General features: G+C 40.7%; 2 protein-coding genes across 2 annotated transcripts; both read left to right on the forward strand.

The window, feature by feature from the left end:
* Positions 1-617: 617 nt before the first annotated feature.
* Positions 618-6,209, forward strand: LOC102311899 (hydroperoxide isomerase ALOXE3-like). The gene is made up of 4 exons (XM_005952732.3): positions 618-838; positions 984-1,084; positions 1,573-1,743; positions 1,902-6,209. The coding sequence occupies exons 1-4, from the start codon at positions 730-732 to the stop codon at positions 2,079-2,081; spliced, it is 561 nt and encodes a 186-aa protein (XP_005952794.1). The 5' UTR covers positions 618-729; the 3' UTR covers positions 2,082-6,209.
* A 3,873-nt stretch (positions 6,210-10,082) lies between these two features.
* Positions 10,083-16,449, forward strand: LOC102312216 (hydroperoxide isomerase ALOXE3-like). Its single transcript, XM_005952733.3, has 13 exons — positions 10,083-10,125; positions 10,281-10,443; positions 10,677-10,881; positions 11,024-11,105; positions 11,331-11,453; positions 11,544-11,647; positions 12,070-12,236; positions 12,367-12,510; positions 12,800-13,003; positions 13,187-13,273; positions 13,379-13,548; positions 15,978-16,099; positions 16,307-16,449. Exons 2-13 carry the CDS (start codon positions 10,291-10,293, stop codon positions 16,447-16,449), a joined length of 1,704 nt encoding a protein of 567 aa, XP_005952795.2. The 5' UTR covers positions 10,083-10,125; positions 10,281-10,290.
* Positions 16,450-16,552: the final 103 nt, after the last annotated feature.

The following is a 16,552-nucleotide window of genomic DNA, read 5'->3' on the forward strand; positions in this document are numbered from 1 at the left end:
GTTTATTCTCCTGCCTTCTATCTCTCTGGTGTACCTCCTCAAGCGGCTGGCCAAGGCTGTGAGTCTTTGCTTGGCAGTTTCCAAGGCCTCAGGTATGGACAGCTTGCTGTATTTCTTATGCACCTTCTTTGTCGCACCTTTCTGCAATTCCGTTAGTTGGCTAACCTCCCTCCGTGCTACTTTGACCTTGCCCTCTAGCCTCCTTCTCCATGGAGGGTACTGCCCCTCCATGGAGAGAAGTGGCTGTTCAACTTGTAGCCAAGCATCTCACTGATCACTGCTGCCGTATTGTAGATCAGGTTGTTAGTGTCGGTAATTGGGGTTGTAAGTATTGTCCGTAGTGCTGCATTAACATCATCCAGCAGACCTTCTGAGGATACTTCACGTAATCTTGGTAACCGGCTATGGGGGATCCAGGTTTCAAGCTTGGCCATGATCCTATCTTTCAGGTCAGTTCCTCTCGCACTCAACAATCCTTCTCCTATCGCACTTGGGGCTTTGTACCCAATCTCGGGTGGGGGTGATGATATCTCCCCCCTGACCTGGCGTCCTGGCTCCCCCTTGCCGTAGCATTTATGTTGTACCTCGTCAATCTCTAGCTGTGAGAGCAGTCCCTTCTTTCGAATGTTGGAACACTGAGCTACTAGTTGTTTTGCCATCTTGGGTATCGAAGAATCGAAAATATATTTTACTCAGTGTATTCCCATTTCTCAAAGGTTTGTGCAGGGAATGCTCGGCTACTACTACAAGAGTGACCGTGAGGTCCAGGAGGACTCTGAACTTCAGAAGTGGATTTTGGACATTTTTGAACACGGGTTCCTTTCTCAAGCAGAAACAGGTGGGCTTTATACAATATTTCAATATTTACGATGATGATGATAATGGTGATTTATCCATTTAGGATTATATTGCAAAAATAAGTAACTTTTGTTTGTTCGCCTAAATATATTTAAGTGACACAGTTATTTTTCTGTGTTTAACAGGAATTCCTCAGAGATTTACCTGTGTGACTGCGTTGGCCAAATTTGTCACCATGGTGATCTTCACCTGCTCAGCCCAGCATGCAGCTGTGAACAGTGGACAGGTATATAAAACCTAATTCAACCTAATTATTTAAAATGTAAATAAAAACAGAATCATTCATTGATTTGTAGATGTATTTACAATAGAACATAGTAAACATATGAAATGTTTAAACTGAGAAAATGTAACCTTACAAGAAAAATAATGCCTCATTTTGTATTTGATGGCAGAAAAATATATTTAAAAAAGGTAGGACGGGGCTTTGTGTACTACTCTGACACACTGTAGCATCCCCTCTTCTTTTACCAACAGTCCACAAACATCTGGGAACTGAGGAGATCTGAGAGAGGAGTGTCCCATTCTCGTCTGATATATGATTCTGCTAAACAGTCCTGGGTCTACTGTGTTAGTGTTTCATTTCATGATGCATCAAATGTGTTTTCAACTGTTGAAAGGCCTGTATTATGAAGCCATGATCTTCTGATAGATGAAAAACCATGATTATTGCTCTTATTAATCAGTTATCCTTTACTTCTTGATTAAATGCAGTATGACTATGGTGGCTGGATGCCCAACACTCCCATCTCCCTGCAACTCCCACCACCAACCACAAAAGGGACGACAAGCGAGGCCACGATGTTGGCCACCTTCCCTGATGTCAATGTAACAGCTCAGGGCATGGCCACCATGTGGCTGCTCAGCAAGCAGTCCCGTGACTTTGTAAGGAGCAAAGATTTCATTAAGAATGACAGAAATTATGTTTAAATTCAAGTTTTGTGAAAAGAAATACATATGTATGCAATAATTTTTAGGGGCTAATTTCATAAATAATTTGAATGCTGTTGAAGAAAAACTGAATGTATCATTGTTCTTATTAGGTTCCCCTTGGCCAGTACCCAGAGGACCATTTCACTGAGGAGATTCCCCGCAAGATATTAAAGGATTTTCAGATGGAGCTGGAAGATTTGAGTTTAGTCATTAAAGCCAGACACAAGCGTTTAGAAGTGCCATACACCTACATGGATCCAGCAGAGGTAGAAAACAGCGTGGCCATTTGAATATTAGAAGACTCAGCTGTGAGATAAAATTCAGTTCCCTCTTCAAATAAAAGCAGCCAAAGAAAGTTCTGACTTTTACTGATGAAATAGCTGAAATAGAACTTAACGTTTCTAATTATTGTATGCTGATTTGTGAATTTTATCCATCTGCTGTGATGTGTTCTATAGATTAGAAACTTAAAACCTCTTCTGATTTTCAATAAACTGTCCCATCCTTTCAAAAACATGTCAAAGAAAACTGATATTATTGTGAACAAATCATGACTTTTTTTAGTGATTGATTTTTGTTAAAGTCTGTCTTAAAGAAGTCTCAGCCTCTGAGCTTTTTTGGCTTAAAAAAATTGAGAGAACTCCTGTATTTCTCCCATACAGACATTTATTTAATTTAAGAAATATGTCTCTCTTCTGTCTTAAATGCATGTGTATGTTTGAGGGCATGTTCTGTTTACCTCAGAGTTGATCAATCTGTGTTTGTCTGTCTCCCTGTAAAATGCTCACCTGCCAAAGCTCTACTAATTAACTCACCTGTTCCTCATCTGGTTATCAAGCTGGCTTCTTAAGGCTAAAGTAAATACTCAGCCATCATTAGATTGTGCTCTGCCCTTTGGCCCTTAGTTTATTTTTTGGAGCTAAACTCTGTGTCTGTGAAGACCTCTCACTGTATTTGGATTTCCTTCGAGTTTTTGTGACAGTGTGTGTGTATGACCACAGATGGAATTCATAGCATTACAGACACGTTTTTCTTACTCATTTCTCACATCCTGTAAATCCTATGTTAATCTTCTCCCGCTCTACAGTGGCTGTTGTTTAATGTTGGCCATCCTACACTTCTGGTTTCCATTGTAGAAATTATTTTCTAGTTTGTTTGTTTTTTTTGGGGGGGGGTTGTATGGTATCTTGTCAGCTCTCATTACTATAATATGACTGCATTATACAGAGCGTCATTTAACACCATCCACCCATTCGCTTCCGCTTATCCTTTTTCTTAGGGTTGCGGGGGCTGCTGGAGCCTATCCCAGCTGTCAAAGGGCGAGAGGCAGGGTACACTCTGCACGGGTTGACAGTCTGTCGCAGGGCTAACACACAGAGACAGACAACCATTCGCACTCACATTCACTCCCACATTCACTGGTGACAATAGTTATGGGTCTTGTTATGTTATTCAGCGGTGTTGAGTTGTTTGGACTTTTTTTAGTAAATATCTAGTAAATCTCTAATTCTTGGTTTTTCTTGGCTTTATATTCATGTTCCCTTAGTGCTAACTTAGTGCGCTAGTTCTGTTCTCAGTCCTTAGTCTTGTATATTATATTTTTTCCTAGATTTATGGGTCAAGTCTCGACCAGTGATTTTCTCCTTCCTGTTTTATTTTGGCAACCAGTGTCTGGACCGTCGGCTCTTTTCCTGGAAACAATGCTCAACTTTAAGTTCAACCTTCATCTACCCTGTCCTACATTTGGGTTCTCAATCTTTCACCATTCATCATAGCTGAATCTGATAACTGTGACCATTTTCATACTGTGAAGTCATTGTCATATTAAAACTCTTTGTTGTATCTGCTGAAGGCACCCATCAAAAGATGGGTGCACTGCAGTTGTAAAGGAAACGACATAGCCAGAAACAATATTCAAGTAACTTGTGGCTACAAGGCTCAGTTGGTACTAAGTTGGGCCCAAAATGTTACAACACCACCAGGCTAAATTGCTGAATTAAAAAAAAAAAAAAAAAGCATTTATACAGTATTTTCACCGTCGCTGCCTTCTGCACGGCTGGCCTCCAGACCTGCTCTGTTATGAGCTATTGAGCCATCGACCCCCAGGGCGACCCCCTGAACTGTGTTTGAACTGTTTTTGTGAGCTCTGATTTTGTTTCAAGTCCTGGGCCCCCCACCACCCACCTGGGTTTCTGTCAAGGTACTGGGAGTGATCCAGTGTTTTGTGTTTGACTCCCTGAGTCACTCTGTATTACCTTCGTGCATCTTCCCATGTTGCACTCTGTTTTACCTCCATGTGTCATCCTGCATATCATTCTGCGAGTCATGGTTTCAAGTTTGTGTAGTTTTCCTAGTTTATTTATCTTATGTCTGTGAAGGTTCTCAGTCATCCAGGTCATCGTAGTCAAAGGAGCTTGCAAAGAAAAGCGTCTGGACTTCTTTAAGTTACTTGAAGATGTTTCTTTGCAAGCTCCTTTGACTTTATTTATCTTAGTTTCTATCCTCGCCACCTCTGTTTCTGTCTGAATTATCACATCATATAAATAAAGCTCACTCATCACATCTACGTCAATGCCTGCTTTTGGGTCCTTTTCCCTTTAGCCCCACACAACTGCCGCCGCAGCCATGACACTTAAGACTCAATGTTTCATTTACAGGAGAGATGTTTTAGCATAATTACAGCAATAAAATAGAAAGAGTAAAATAATGAAAATTGCATAATATTTACAAAAATCAGTTAAAAGAGCTGTAAATCCTTCTGCAGGGTAAGGGGAAAGCCCTCTTTCTAAACTCTGTACGAACTGTTTACAATGAATGTCATGAAGTCATGGAGACCACAGCATGACTGAACATGTAATCTGATAAGAGGTGAGTAAACCATATTTTTATAGATAAAATACCAGTGAACCATCCTGTGTAGTTCTAGTGAAGACAAGTCAGCTAGAGAATATAAAGTACAGCAGTGTCTTGAAGGTTTTGCTGTGAGTTATAAATTTTAAAGCTCTGTGATAAGCAGAGTCCAACTGATAGAGAGAATGAGCAGGGTCATACATGGAATTCATTCATTCAATCATGTGGCCTCCTTTTTACCCCTCCTGGAGCATTGTAAAAAGGAGGTTAATGCAAGTTCCAAGTATACCGTATTTACAAGAACCTTATTTTCTTTTTTGCTCTGAGACTCTTTGAAGACATCCCTCATCTAGGCAGGTTCAGTCAGGTACAGCAGGAGCTTAAGCAGCAACAGGAAGAGAGCTCAGAGCACGCACACATTTGAGCTTTATGGCCCCTGAAACTAACATGCAAATGCCCTCCAGCTACAGCTGAATCTGGTAATATTATGCATACTTAAGGTTTAAATGAAACATTACAATAATTGTTGGCTGGATTAGGGTTAACTAATTATAATTCAAGACATTGCAGAGTATATTGTGTATATATAATGTTTTAAATTCTGCAGCCTGGCAAATTAAATGAAAGCGATCGTCTCACACTTGTAAAAAAGTAGAAAGAACATTTTCTTGTATCAAGTACTTGATCTTAGCAATAACGTACACATTCACTGAGCCAATGTTGTATCTACTCTGTTACAATATTCTGAACTTCCAGACAGAAAGGGAGCACATTCCTGTGTGACTAAAGCAAACCACCAATTACAAGAAGCAGTATTTGTTCCACAAATACTACACCACAGAGCTCCTGATGATAAACTAATGCTGATTGCTGTTTACCTAATTCAGTTCACCTGAGCTTTATTTATATAGCACCAATTCACAGCAGTTGTAAAGACCTACAATACTGAAAATATCCCCTGTGAGTAAGCACTTGGCGATGATAGGAAGGAAAAACTCCCTTTTAACAAAAAGAGGTCTACAATACTGGGTCATAAGTTTATTATTAGTTCAGTTTATTAATTTTTATTTAAAAAAATCACTTTGGTCTAGCTTCAGTTAAACCTAACCACTCGGCTGGATTACTTTAATGCACTTTATATAGGGTTCAGCATATCATATATTACCCATCTACAGAGGGTGCAAAATACCGCAGCTTGTCTTTTAACAGGCACTCTAAAGTTTGAGCACATTTCCCCTGTTTTAGCTTCACTTCACTGGCTGCCCATTTCTTTTAGGATTCATTTTAAAATTATTTTATTTGCTTTTAAAGCTCTCCATGGCCTAGCCCCATGTTACAGCCTTATACACCCACCCGCTCTCTCAGGTCAGCTGATCAGCTGCTCCTGAATGTACCTAGGACTGGGCGTAAACTTAGAGGAGATCGTGCTTTTGCTGTAGCAGCTCCCAAACTGTGGAACGATCTCCCTTTAGAGATTAGACAGGCCAGTTCCATACCTGTTTTAAAGTCACTCCTGAAAACCCACCTCTTTACCCTGGCCTTTGACACCACGTGAGATGTTGGTTTTTATTTTTTATTTTTTTATTGTTTTTATTTTTATTTTAGTTGATTCTATGTTGTTTTATCTTGTTTTCTTTTTTTAATATAGGGCTATTTTAATTTTAAAGTGCTTTACAAATAAAATTGTATTGGATTCAGTTAGTTTCCAGATTTCTTCTTTAAGTTTTTTTTATTGTTTTTATTGAAAAACTAGTTTTAGTTCAGTTTATAAAATTGTGAAAGCTGTTGAATCAGTCATGTAGACATCCCAGCCTCAGACAAATGTACCAAAGCTTCAAACTCATTTATAGATCAAACCTGAACAAAAAGGCCAAACCTGTCAGGGTCCCTGTGCCTACCCGGTCGGCTCAGCATGGCTACATATGTTTTTATATTCTTCTTTTGTTCCTGCTCTCTCCCTCCCCCTCTTTCCCTCCTCCCTCTGCCTGGGCGGAGCTCACCTGTGGGCTCCTGCCCTTGGCCCACGCACCTGGTCGCAATCACGCACCTGTGGCTCATCACGAGTGTTCCAGCTCCTTTATAAGATGGCAGCTCTGTGTTTCTCATTGCTGGACCATTGCCGACCCTCGTCAGTGTAACCCCAGCTCAGTTACTTCTAGAGTGTTTTCACAGCGATTTGCCTTATAATCCCTTCGTGTCTCTGTGTACAGATTCCCTGGACCAACCCCTGTGTTACCTGAGTGATTGGAGTGTGAAGAGGAGCGTGAGGAGTGGACGGAGTGTGTGTGTGACTTTCGGCGTCTTTCCCGTTCGTGTGTGGACCCCCGGAGCCCGGCTTTCCCTTCGCTTTTGTAAATAATCACCTGGTGTATCGTAATAAAGACTCTTGTGCTTTCAAGACCTAGAGCCTGCATGTGAGTCTGTTCAGTCCTGCTGTGACAAAACCTAAGTGCATTTATTATAAGTTTTATCTAAGTGGCATTTTACTTCAAGACATTCAAATATTTCATGTCTACTTTTTACTTTAACTTTACTAAAAGACCTCAACACAGAGTTGTGAATAATGACACTGAATGTTTCGAAGACTTTTCCATGCTGTACTTATTTCTTTCAACTGATGAGTAAGCTAAATGAATTAAGTGAAACCAAATTCACCGGAACTCATCACAACAATCAACAATAGTTTTTTTTTGGTAGACTCAATATGCAGCACTGGTGCACTGACACTGATTTATATAGACTGAAGCAAAATTCAATAATGCCAACAATGGGAATTGTGAGCTACAGATCCTGAGCTACAGGGGAAAACAGTTTGTAACTCATTCAGAGCACACAGGATTCCTCTGCAGAGAAGAGACAATGATAAGGCAAATGTATTATCTGTATTATTTTGGGGTCTTTTCCTTACAATATAAAGTGCCTCGATGCAACTGCTGTTGTGATGTGGTTCTATATAAGTAGAATTGAATTGTATTGAATGCATGATAGCTGATTATTCTGTAAATAGTTTTAAATAGTTGTACAAAAAAACCCCAACAACACCTGAGGCATTGGCTGAGGCATTTTTATGTAAAGTTGGAAATAACTTTTAAAAATGTGTGCAAAAACAAGGTATTTGACATTGCGAAAGAGCTAGTGTCAATAATATGGTGGCTCCCTGCAGAAGTTCAATGGGGATAATGGCGTTTCCTTTTCAAGTTGTCGAACCCACCTGACGACTTTCTTTTTGTAGTTGTTTGTGGGATCTCTCCTTAGGGCTTCATGGGTATTATTGTCACTGAGGAGTGTAGTAATCTTGGTATAATAAGAACAAAAGTGCACCTTGCCATCGTCATGTGCAAGAAATCACCACTGACCTAAATATTTTTTTAACCTGTATTTAAACAGGTTATCCTATTAACACTCATTGTTTGTTTACTAGAGAAACCTTTTTCAGATAGTCAAAGGAGCTTGCAAAGAAAAGTGTCTGGACTTCTTTAAGTTGCTTGAAGACGTTTCACCTCTCATCCGAGAAGCTTCTTCAGTTCTAAGGTCAAATGGTGGAGAGTCCCAGATATAAACCTAGTGGGAGTATCCCCCCACAGAGGGACATTCCTCGCTGCACTGTACAGGAATGCCCAGACCTCTACATTGGAGAGACAAGTGCATGGCAAAACATAGAAGAGCCACCTCCACAGGACAAAACTCAGCAGTCCATCTGCATCTTAAGGATAAAGGACACTCCTTCAAGGATGCCAATGTTCACATTTTGGACAGAGAGGACAGATGGTTTGAAAGAGGAGTGAAAGAAGCCATCTATGTCCACTGTGAGCGACCATCTTTGAACAGAGGCGGTGGTTTACGACACCAACCGTCTGCCATCTATAATCCAGTTTTGAGTTCCCTCCCCAGACGCCTTAACACCCACTCACATCCTGGGCCATCTGACCTTAGGAATTCGCATGATGAGGTGGGGCCAGGTTTCACAAAGAGTTCACCCGAAACCCTGGCTGATTGGGACCCACACCCAGTTTCACACCTTTGCTCAGGCGATTAGAGGATCATCAGGGGGTCCTTTTGTCCCTCTGTGGGGGGTCACTCCCACTAGGTTTATATCTGGGACTCTCCACCATTTGACGTTAGAACTGAAGAAGCTTCTCGGATGAGAGGTGAAACATCTTCAAGCAACTTAAAGAAGTCCAGACGCTTTTCTTTGCAAGCTCCTTTGACTACGATTACCTGGATGACTGAGAACCTTCACAGACACTTTTTCAGATAGGCATAATAAAATTCAAGCAATAAAGTAGAAGCAATAAAAAAGAAACATCAGAATCAGAACAACAGAATCAAATAGCGAAAACTGTCCGTTTACAACATTATATTAAAATCAAGAACAAGTTCCCATTGAGGAATTCACAAAATCGCTTACACATCTTTTAAACTCTGCAAACAAAATCAAGTGAAAGAGCTGCAAATCCTTCTGTATGAACTGACGGAATTGTGAGTGTAAAAAAAAATTTGAGACCACAGACTATAACTGAATATGTAATCTGACAACAACTGTATAAACCAGAAATAGATTTAAAGATAAAGTGGTATAAGTCAGCCATTAATTTATAGATACAATCCCAGTGAATAGTCATATAGAGTGAGGGAACATCCTTTGTGATTCCAATGAAGACAAATCAGCTAGAGATTGTAAAGTGCAGCGGTGTCTTAAAGGTTTACAGCCACTTCTAGATCCTAAATGCCCCACGATAAAGAGAGTCCAAGAGATAGAGAGAAGGAGCAGGGTTATTCATGCAAACTATATCACTATCGTCAAGGAGGAGTAAAGAGTTTTTTATGAGTTTCAATAGAAAAACCTTGAAAAGGTACAGTAGAGGGAAATACTGCCCATACTCTGTGTACTTGAAACACTATGACTTCTTTCCATTTAAAATGAGCCAGAGCTCATCAAAAGCTAATTGTAATTGTTGGAAAACCATGTTGGTGGTATGAGCACAAAAATAATTGTGTCATCTACATATAAATTATAAAATATATTTAGCTTTTGTCCCACACCCTTAACATTAATATCAAATAATGTAAGACAGATCACTCCAGTAGTGACATTTTAAAAACTCAAAGAGAGACCGTTAAACTGTGCGCACTGCTTGCAGTCAGAAAGGTAATTAGTAAACCAGCCTTCATTTGAAAGGCCTAGTTCCAATAACTTCTAGGAAAATGACAAATCAGCAGTGTCAAGGGCTTTGACAGCTCAATAAAAAGAGTGGTGCAGTTTATAGTCAACATTTCACAGTGGCAAAGCTAATTTAACATGAATAAGATAACACTTCCTTCAGATTTTATTATTTGGATAACCTTATCTGGCATTTCATCACAATACATGATTGATGCAACTGACTGGACACTCCCACTAAACTGAGTAAATAAAAAGAAATTGTAGGGGCAAGTTCTGACAGAACAGTTATTCTAAGAAACTTCCTCGTCTCATTTACAAAGGTAAGAGATGTTTTCACAGGATTTCAGTCAGAAATTGTGGGTCAAAAAAGGCATTTAGATAATGTCTTCAAATTCTTTTAATTGTGATGTCACAATTTTAACTGCTTACATTTCCAAATCAGTGCTAAGAGTGATTATAATTCTCCCCCTACCAGGATTTGAAAAATGGTGCAGTATAAAGTGACCGTATTCACTGGTGATCGCCTTAATTCTACTACTCTCAACAATGTCTTCATTAAGCTGGTGGGCACAGATGGGGAGAGTGATCGCAAGTGGCTCATGGGCTTGAAAGGGGCTTCATCCTTTGTCAGAGGAGCTGTAAGTCTGGGATGGCCACCTCCATGATTTTTTCAGGTTCCCTATATGACATTATACATGCAAACTTTTAGGGAAATAAGGGAATTATTAACTGTGATTTATGTAAAGTTGAAATCTATCACCATGAAGATGGTCAAAGCAAACAGTTCACTTCATGGACCACAGTAAATTATAAGAGGAATTGTATGCTCGAGTGTTGAAGCTCAGCGCAAACTACTATGTCATTTCTTTAGGTATCAAAGTTTAAGGTGTCCTGCTCCACTTCCCTTGGAAATCTTGTGCTGATAGAGTTAGACAAACAGTCTCTCCCACTGTTCCCAGAAGATGATTGGTTTTGTGCCAAGGTGGAAGTGAAATCCCCTGAAGGAGACATCTACAGCTTTCCCGTCTACCGCTGGATTGCTGATAGCAAGGTGTACCGCTTCAAAGATGGAAAAGGTTTGGGAAACTGTGCTCATCTTAAATCTTGTTCAAACCATTGCAGATGTAAAACAAAGGTTGTAATGAGGCTGAAGCAGTTTCCTAATACAGTATATACCATATTTACAAGAACAACTTGAAACCGTTTTTTCTTATTTAGCTCTGAGAGTCTTTGAAGACAACCATCATCTTGGCAGGTACAGTCGGCAGCAAGAGATTCAGCAGCGAGAGGAAGACTATCGGTGAGAATTCAGAGCTTATACATATTTTAGCTTTATGGCCCCTGAAACTGGAATACAAATGCTGTCCAGTTATAGCTGAATATCCTAATACTGATGATATTTAACCTTAAAATGAAGCATTACAATATATTGTTTGTCTGCTGGGATTAATTTAAAAATGCATTGCAAACTATATTATTCATATATTATGTTTTGTGAATTGAAACTGCAATTTCTTTTTCTCAGCTGGGATGCATATGCAGAGGGAATACCTCACTCCTTGAAGGCACAAAACCCAATTTTTCTGCCATCGGAGGTTCAGTTCTCCTTCACCAAAACTACAGAGTTTGTCTACACTGCTTCCACAGGGTGAAGTTCTTTTTTTTCTCTTTACCTATCAAAACTATAACTATGTTAAATTTAATAAAGAAATAAGATGAATGTGCTCTTCTGTTTCAGACTGACTGAGCTGAAGCTGAAGGGACTGGATAACCGTAAGGAGAAGTGGGATAATATTGACAGCATCAATCGAGTGTTTTGCTGCAAAAAGACTGAAATATCAGGTAACTAACATCATAGTTGGAGTATCGAGTACTTATACTTTGTGCATAATAATATGTACTTAACTGTTACCTTTGAAGTATTACTATATCAGTATACATAGTCGATTTTCCTGAATAATAAGAACATTATACAGTCTGTTCTGTAAAAATATATATATTATATATGTTTATAGCTATTGATTGATGTTTAAAACTGAGAATATAAAGTCTCATTTTATCTTATGACAGGTGATCTAACAAGTAGAATATGGTTTCAATATCTAATAAAGCTCACTAGAGAGAGCTTATGACTTTTTATACATTTCACATAATCAAGACTCTCAGACACTGAACTTCTGACACAAAGTTAGAAATGTAGCAAAATTTGTAGGCTAGTTTAAAAAAGGAACATATTCTTTTTCTTTTTCTTTTTTTTTTTGCAGAATATGTTCAGGAACACTGGAAAGAAGATGCTTTCTTTGGCTACCAGTTTCTAAATGGTGTCAACCCCATTTTGATCCAGTGTTGTACAACCCTGCCCAGTAACTTCCCTCTCACTGATGACATGGTCTTTCCCCGCAGTCGTTGCAACCTTGCAGATGAAATGAAGGTGACTGTAGAAAGACACAAAAAAAGGAGAAAGAAATGTTTCTTAAATCAGCTACTTGGTCATTGCAATAAATGCACTTACACATTCACTGAATATACACACTGCTGAAATAACCTGAACTTTCAAACAGAAAGGGAACATATTCCTGTGTGACTACAAGCTTCTGGATGGAGTAAAAGCAAACACCATCAATGGGAAGAAGCAGTACTTGATGGCTCCTCTCGTCCTGCTCCACAAAGCTCCTGATAATAAACTAATGCCGATTGCTATTCAGGTAATTCAGTTCAGATGAGCTTTATTTACATAGCAAAATATATATATTTTCTATGGTAAATATGAGAGGAAAATCCCAATAATCAGGCAATTCTTTGTGAGCAAGCACTTTGGCAACTGGAAAGGAAAACTCCCTTTTTAACAGGAAGAAACCTCTGTCAGAAGCCACCTCCCACGACAAGTTGGGAGTGAGGGGAGAGGGAGAAGGACAAAAGACATGCTGTAGAAGAAAGACAGATATTAAAAATAACTAATAATTTGACTTATCACTTGACCCTGTCCTTGTATAGCTGAAGCAGACTCCATCAGATGACAATCCGATCTTTCTTCCTACTGATTCTGAGTACGACTGGTTGATCGCCAAGATTTTTGTAAGAAGTGCAGATTTCAATGAGCATCAGCTCAATGTTCACCTTCTGCGCACGCACTTGCTGGCTGAGGTTTTTGCAGTGTCACTGCTGCGCAACGTGCCCATGGTGCATCCTCTGTACAAGGTAACTGACGTTTGCTGAAACTCAGTGTTTTGGTTTGTAAATAATTTTAAATAACGTTGAAAGCATTTGAGTTTATCAATGTGTCCACAAAGGACATTTGATTGTGCAACAGCGTATCTCGGCATAATAAATGCCAAAGTTTTGCCCCAATCTAGCACTAACAGAGTTCCCTCTTTCCCTCAGCTCCTCAAACTTCACACACGCTACACTCTGCAGATCAACTTCTTAGCTCGACGCCTTCTCATTTCTGAGATTGGCGCTTTCACTCAGGTATGCAAAGAACAGCACATTCACTAGACCTTTACCTAAATAACTGTTTCTTTTTCAGTGTCATGTACAACATTTGTCTCTAACTGTGAGCTACCCATTCTCTAGTTTGCATCATCAGGTGGAGAGGGCATGTTTACAATCCTGAAGAGGTCAGTGTCCTCAATGACCTACAGCTCCCTCTGTATGCCAGATGACATTGCTGAACGTGGCCTAGAAGCTGTGCCAAACTTCTACTACAGGGATGATGGCCTAAAGGTTTGGGATATCATCCACAGGTATGGTAGTTTTGCCCTCTTAATGACGCCACCAAGCTGCTGCAGTTCTGTTATAACAATAATATTTTATTATTTGTTAGTTTATTATTTTTATTTTATTTATGTCATTTTACAATTCTGTTTTCCATCCATCCATCCATCCATCCATCGTCTTCCGCTTATTGGGGGCCGGGTCGCGGGGACAGCATCCTAAGCAGAGAAGCCCAGACCTCCCTCTCCCCAGCTACCTCCTCCAGCTTGTCTGGGGGAACACCAAGGTGTTCCCAGGCCAGCTAAGAGATATAATCTCTCCAGCGTGTCTTGGGTCTGCCCCTGGGCCTCCTCCCGGATTCTGGGAGTTGGCCCAGGACCGGGAACATTATTTTTTCAATTTGGTTTCCCAATAAAAGATCATTGAAAAAATGAACACAAAATGAACACACAAGAAAGAGATGAAAACAGGTGCTGTTGGAATGCTACTAAGCAAGTAACCCCAGTGGAAGGGTTACGTGACTAGGATGAGGGACCTATGGAATCTTCGATACCCAGCATCCAGATTGATGGCGAAACAACTTGGGGAATGTTTTCCAACATTCAGAAGATGGAACTGCTCAGACAGCTAGAGATTGACGAGGTACAACACAAATGCTACGGCAAGGGGAAGCTAGGATGACAGGTCAAGGGGGAGATATCATCACCTCCACCTGAGATTGGGTGGGGGCCCCAAGTGCGATGGAAGAAGGATCATTGAGCACGAGAGGAACTGACCTGAGAGATAAGATTATGGCAAAGCTGGAAACCTGGATCCTTCATGGCTGGTTACTAAGACTATGTGAAGTACCCTCAGAAGATCTACTAGATCAGGGGTGTCGAACCCCAGGCCTCAAGGGCCGGTGTCCTGCAGGTTTTATATGTGTCCTTGATCCATTACAGCTGATTTAAATGGATAAATTACCTCCTCAAAATGTCTTGAAGTTCTCCAGACGTCTGGTTATGAACTAATCATTCGATTCACATGCGTGATATCTAAAACCTGTAGGACACCTGCCCTCGAGGCCTGGAGTTTGACACCCGTATACTAGATGATGTGAATGCTGCACTATGGACAAGACTGAGACTAACCAGCTGATCTACACCACGGCAACAGTGATCAGTGAGATACTTCGCTACAAGTTCAACAGCCACAAGGAGCAGTGCCCTACATGGAGAAGGAGAATAGAGGCCAAGATAAGGGTAGCACGGAGGGGGGTTAGCCAACTATCGGAGCTGCAGAAAGGTGCAATGAAAAAGGTGCTACGGCCAAGCAAAGACTCATAGCCTTGGCAAACTTGAAGAGGTACACCAAAGAGATAGAAAGCAGGAGAATAAACCAGCTGTTCTCCACAGAACCAGCCATGGTGTACTCTTAATGGCAGGGGAACAATATGAGAATAGCAGCACCAAGGCTGGAAACAGAGCAATAGTGGAAGAGCATATGGGAGAAGAACCCAACCCATGGCATCAATGCTCAGTGGCTAGTGGATCTAAGAGCAGACCACAGCAATCTCCGTGAACAGAGTCATTCAAGAAAGGGTCTCCAGTATGAAGAGTTGGACAGCACCAGGCCCTGACTTGATTCACGCCTACTGGCTGAAGAAGCTGACTGCAGTCCACGAGTGTCTGACAGCACAAATGAACCAGCTTCTAGTCGATGAGAGACGCTGAAAATGGAAATACCAGAAGAGCAAAACACCAGCTACTAGTAGACAGAGCAGTCGCTTAAAACTGCAAGACTAGGCTGACCAACCTGTGCACTGCCTGGATTGGTTACAAGAAGGCCTATGACTCAATGCCCCACACTACTTCCTGTGGGGCATTCCTCTATCTGCTGGTGGAATGTACCACCAGCAGATAGAGGAAGTGGCTGACATCCAGAAATCCTACCAGTGACTGGACAAAGCTGGAGTGAAAGACAACACAGAGACACTAATCTTGGCAGCACAGGAACAAGCTCCATAGAGGCTGGGGTCTATCACATCAGGCAAGACCCCAGTTGCATGCTGTGTAAAAATGCCCCTGAGATAATCCAGCACATAAGAGTAGACTGCAAGATGCTAGCAGGCAGGGGCATGGAGCGCCATAATCAAGTGGCCGGTGCGGAGTATGGCCTGGAAGTCCCGAGGTCAAAATAGGAGGCGCCGCCTAGGATGGTTGAGTGATCAAGCTAAGCAAGTACCGCAGGAAGTTCTGTGGTTCCTGTAGGCACTCAGATGAGACATTAGTATATTAAGTTCAGCTTTAAGTACAGACTAATGTTAAACATTGTTCAATTTTTTAAATTAAAGTTTCTCAGAAGGTGTTAGTACTTCTCTTAAAATGAAAGGTGTGTCTAATACTTACAGATATCCACCATCCCTAAGTAAAATGAATGAAATAAATAATGAAAGCATATTTCATCCAATTTCTCAAAGGTTTGTGCAGGGAATGCTCGGCTACTACTACAAGAGTGACAGTGAAGTCCAGCAGGACTCTGAACTTCAGAAGTGGATTTTGGACATTTTTGAACATGGTTTCTTTTCTCAAGCAGAAACAGGTTGGCTTCAAAGAAATGTTCAATTCTTATTATGATAAAGTTGATTGATCCTTAGTACTGAGATGTTACATCACTGATGATGTGTCCAGGGGCACCAGAGGGTGTATCATAAACAGTATATATAATTATAATCCAAACATAAATCCAATCTTTGTTTGTTCACCTCAATGCAATTGATGCTGGGGGGGGGGGGTTTCTGCTCAACAGGAATTCCTCAGACATTTACTTGTGTGACTGAGTTGGTCAAGTTTGTCACCATGGTGATCTTCACTTGCTCAGCCCAGCATGCAGCCGTGAACTCTGGACAGGTGAGTCCTTGTATAAACAGTTTCACTTTTTTTTTTTTTTAAACAACAGTGCATGAACATCTGAGAACCTAGGAGACCTTTGGGGGCGCAATGATGATCCATCTCATTTAGGATTCTAGCTGCTCAACAGTCCTGGGTCTTTATC

This window comes from Haplochromis burtoni, unplaced genomic scaffold (assembly GCF_018398535.1).
Source record: "Haplochromis burtoni strain Fernald_Lab_line unplaced genomic scaffold, NCSU_Asbu1 Contig_2084, whole genome shotgun sequence".
Lineage (NCBI taxonomy): Eukaryota > Metazoa > Chordata > Actinopteri > Cichliformes > Cichlidae > Haplochromis > Haplochromis burtoni.

Coding starts and splice junctions, on each gene's coding strand:
- LOC102311899 (XM_005952732.3), top strand. CDS start 730: ATGCTCGGCTACTACTACAAGAGTGACCGTGAGGTCCAGGAGGACTCT. Junction 1,085..1,572: donor CAGCTGTGAACAGTGGACAG/GTATATAAAACC, acceptor GATTAAATGCAG/TATGACTATGGTGGCTGGAT. Junction 1,744..1,901: donor GCAAGCAGTCCCGTGACTTT/GTAAGGAGCAAA, acceptor TGTTCTTATTAG/GTTCCCCTTGGCCAGTACCC.
- LOC102312216 (XM_005952733.3), top strand. CDS start 10,291: ATGGTGCAGTATAAAGTGACCGTATTCACTGGTGATCGCCTTAATTCT. Junction 11,648..12,069: donor CAAAAAGACTGAAATATCAG/GTAACTAACATC, acceptor TTTTTTTTGCAG/AATATGTTCAGGAACACTGG. Junction 16,100..16,306: donor CTTTTCTCAAGCAGAAACAG/GTTGGCTTCAAA, acceptor TCTGCTCAACAG/GAATTCCTCAGACATTTACT.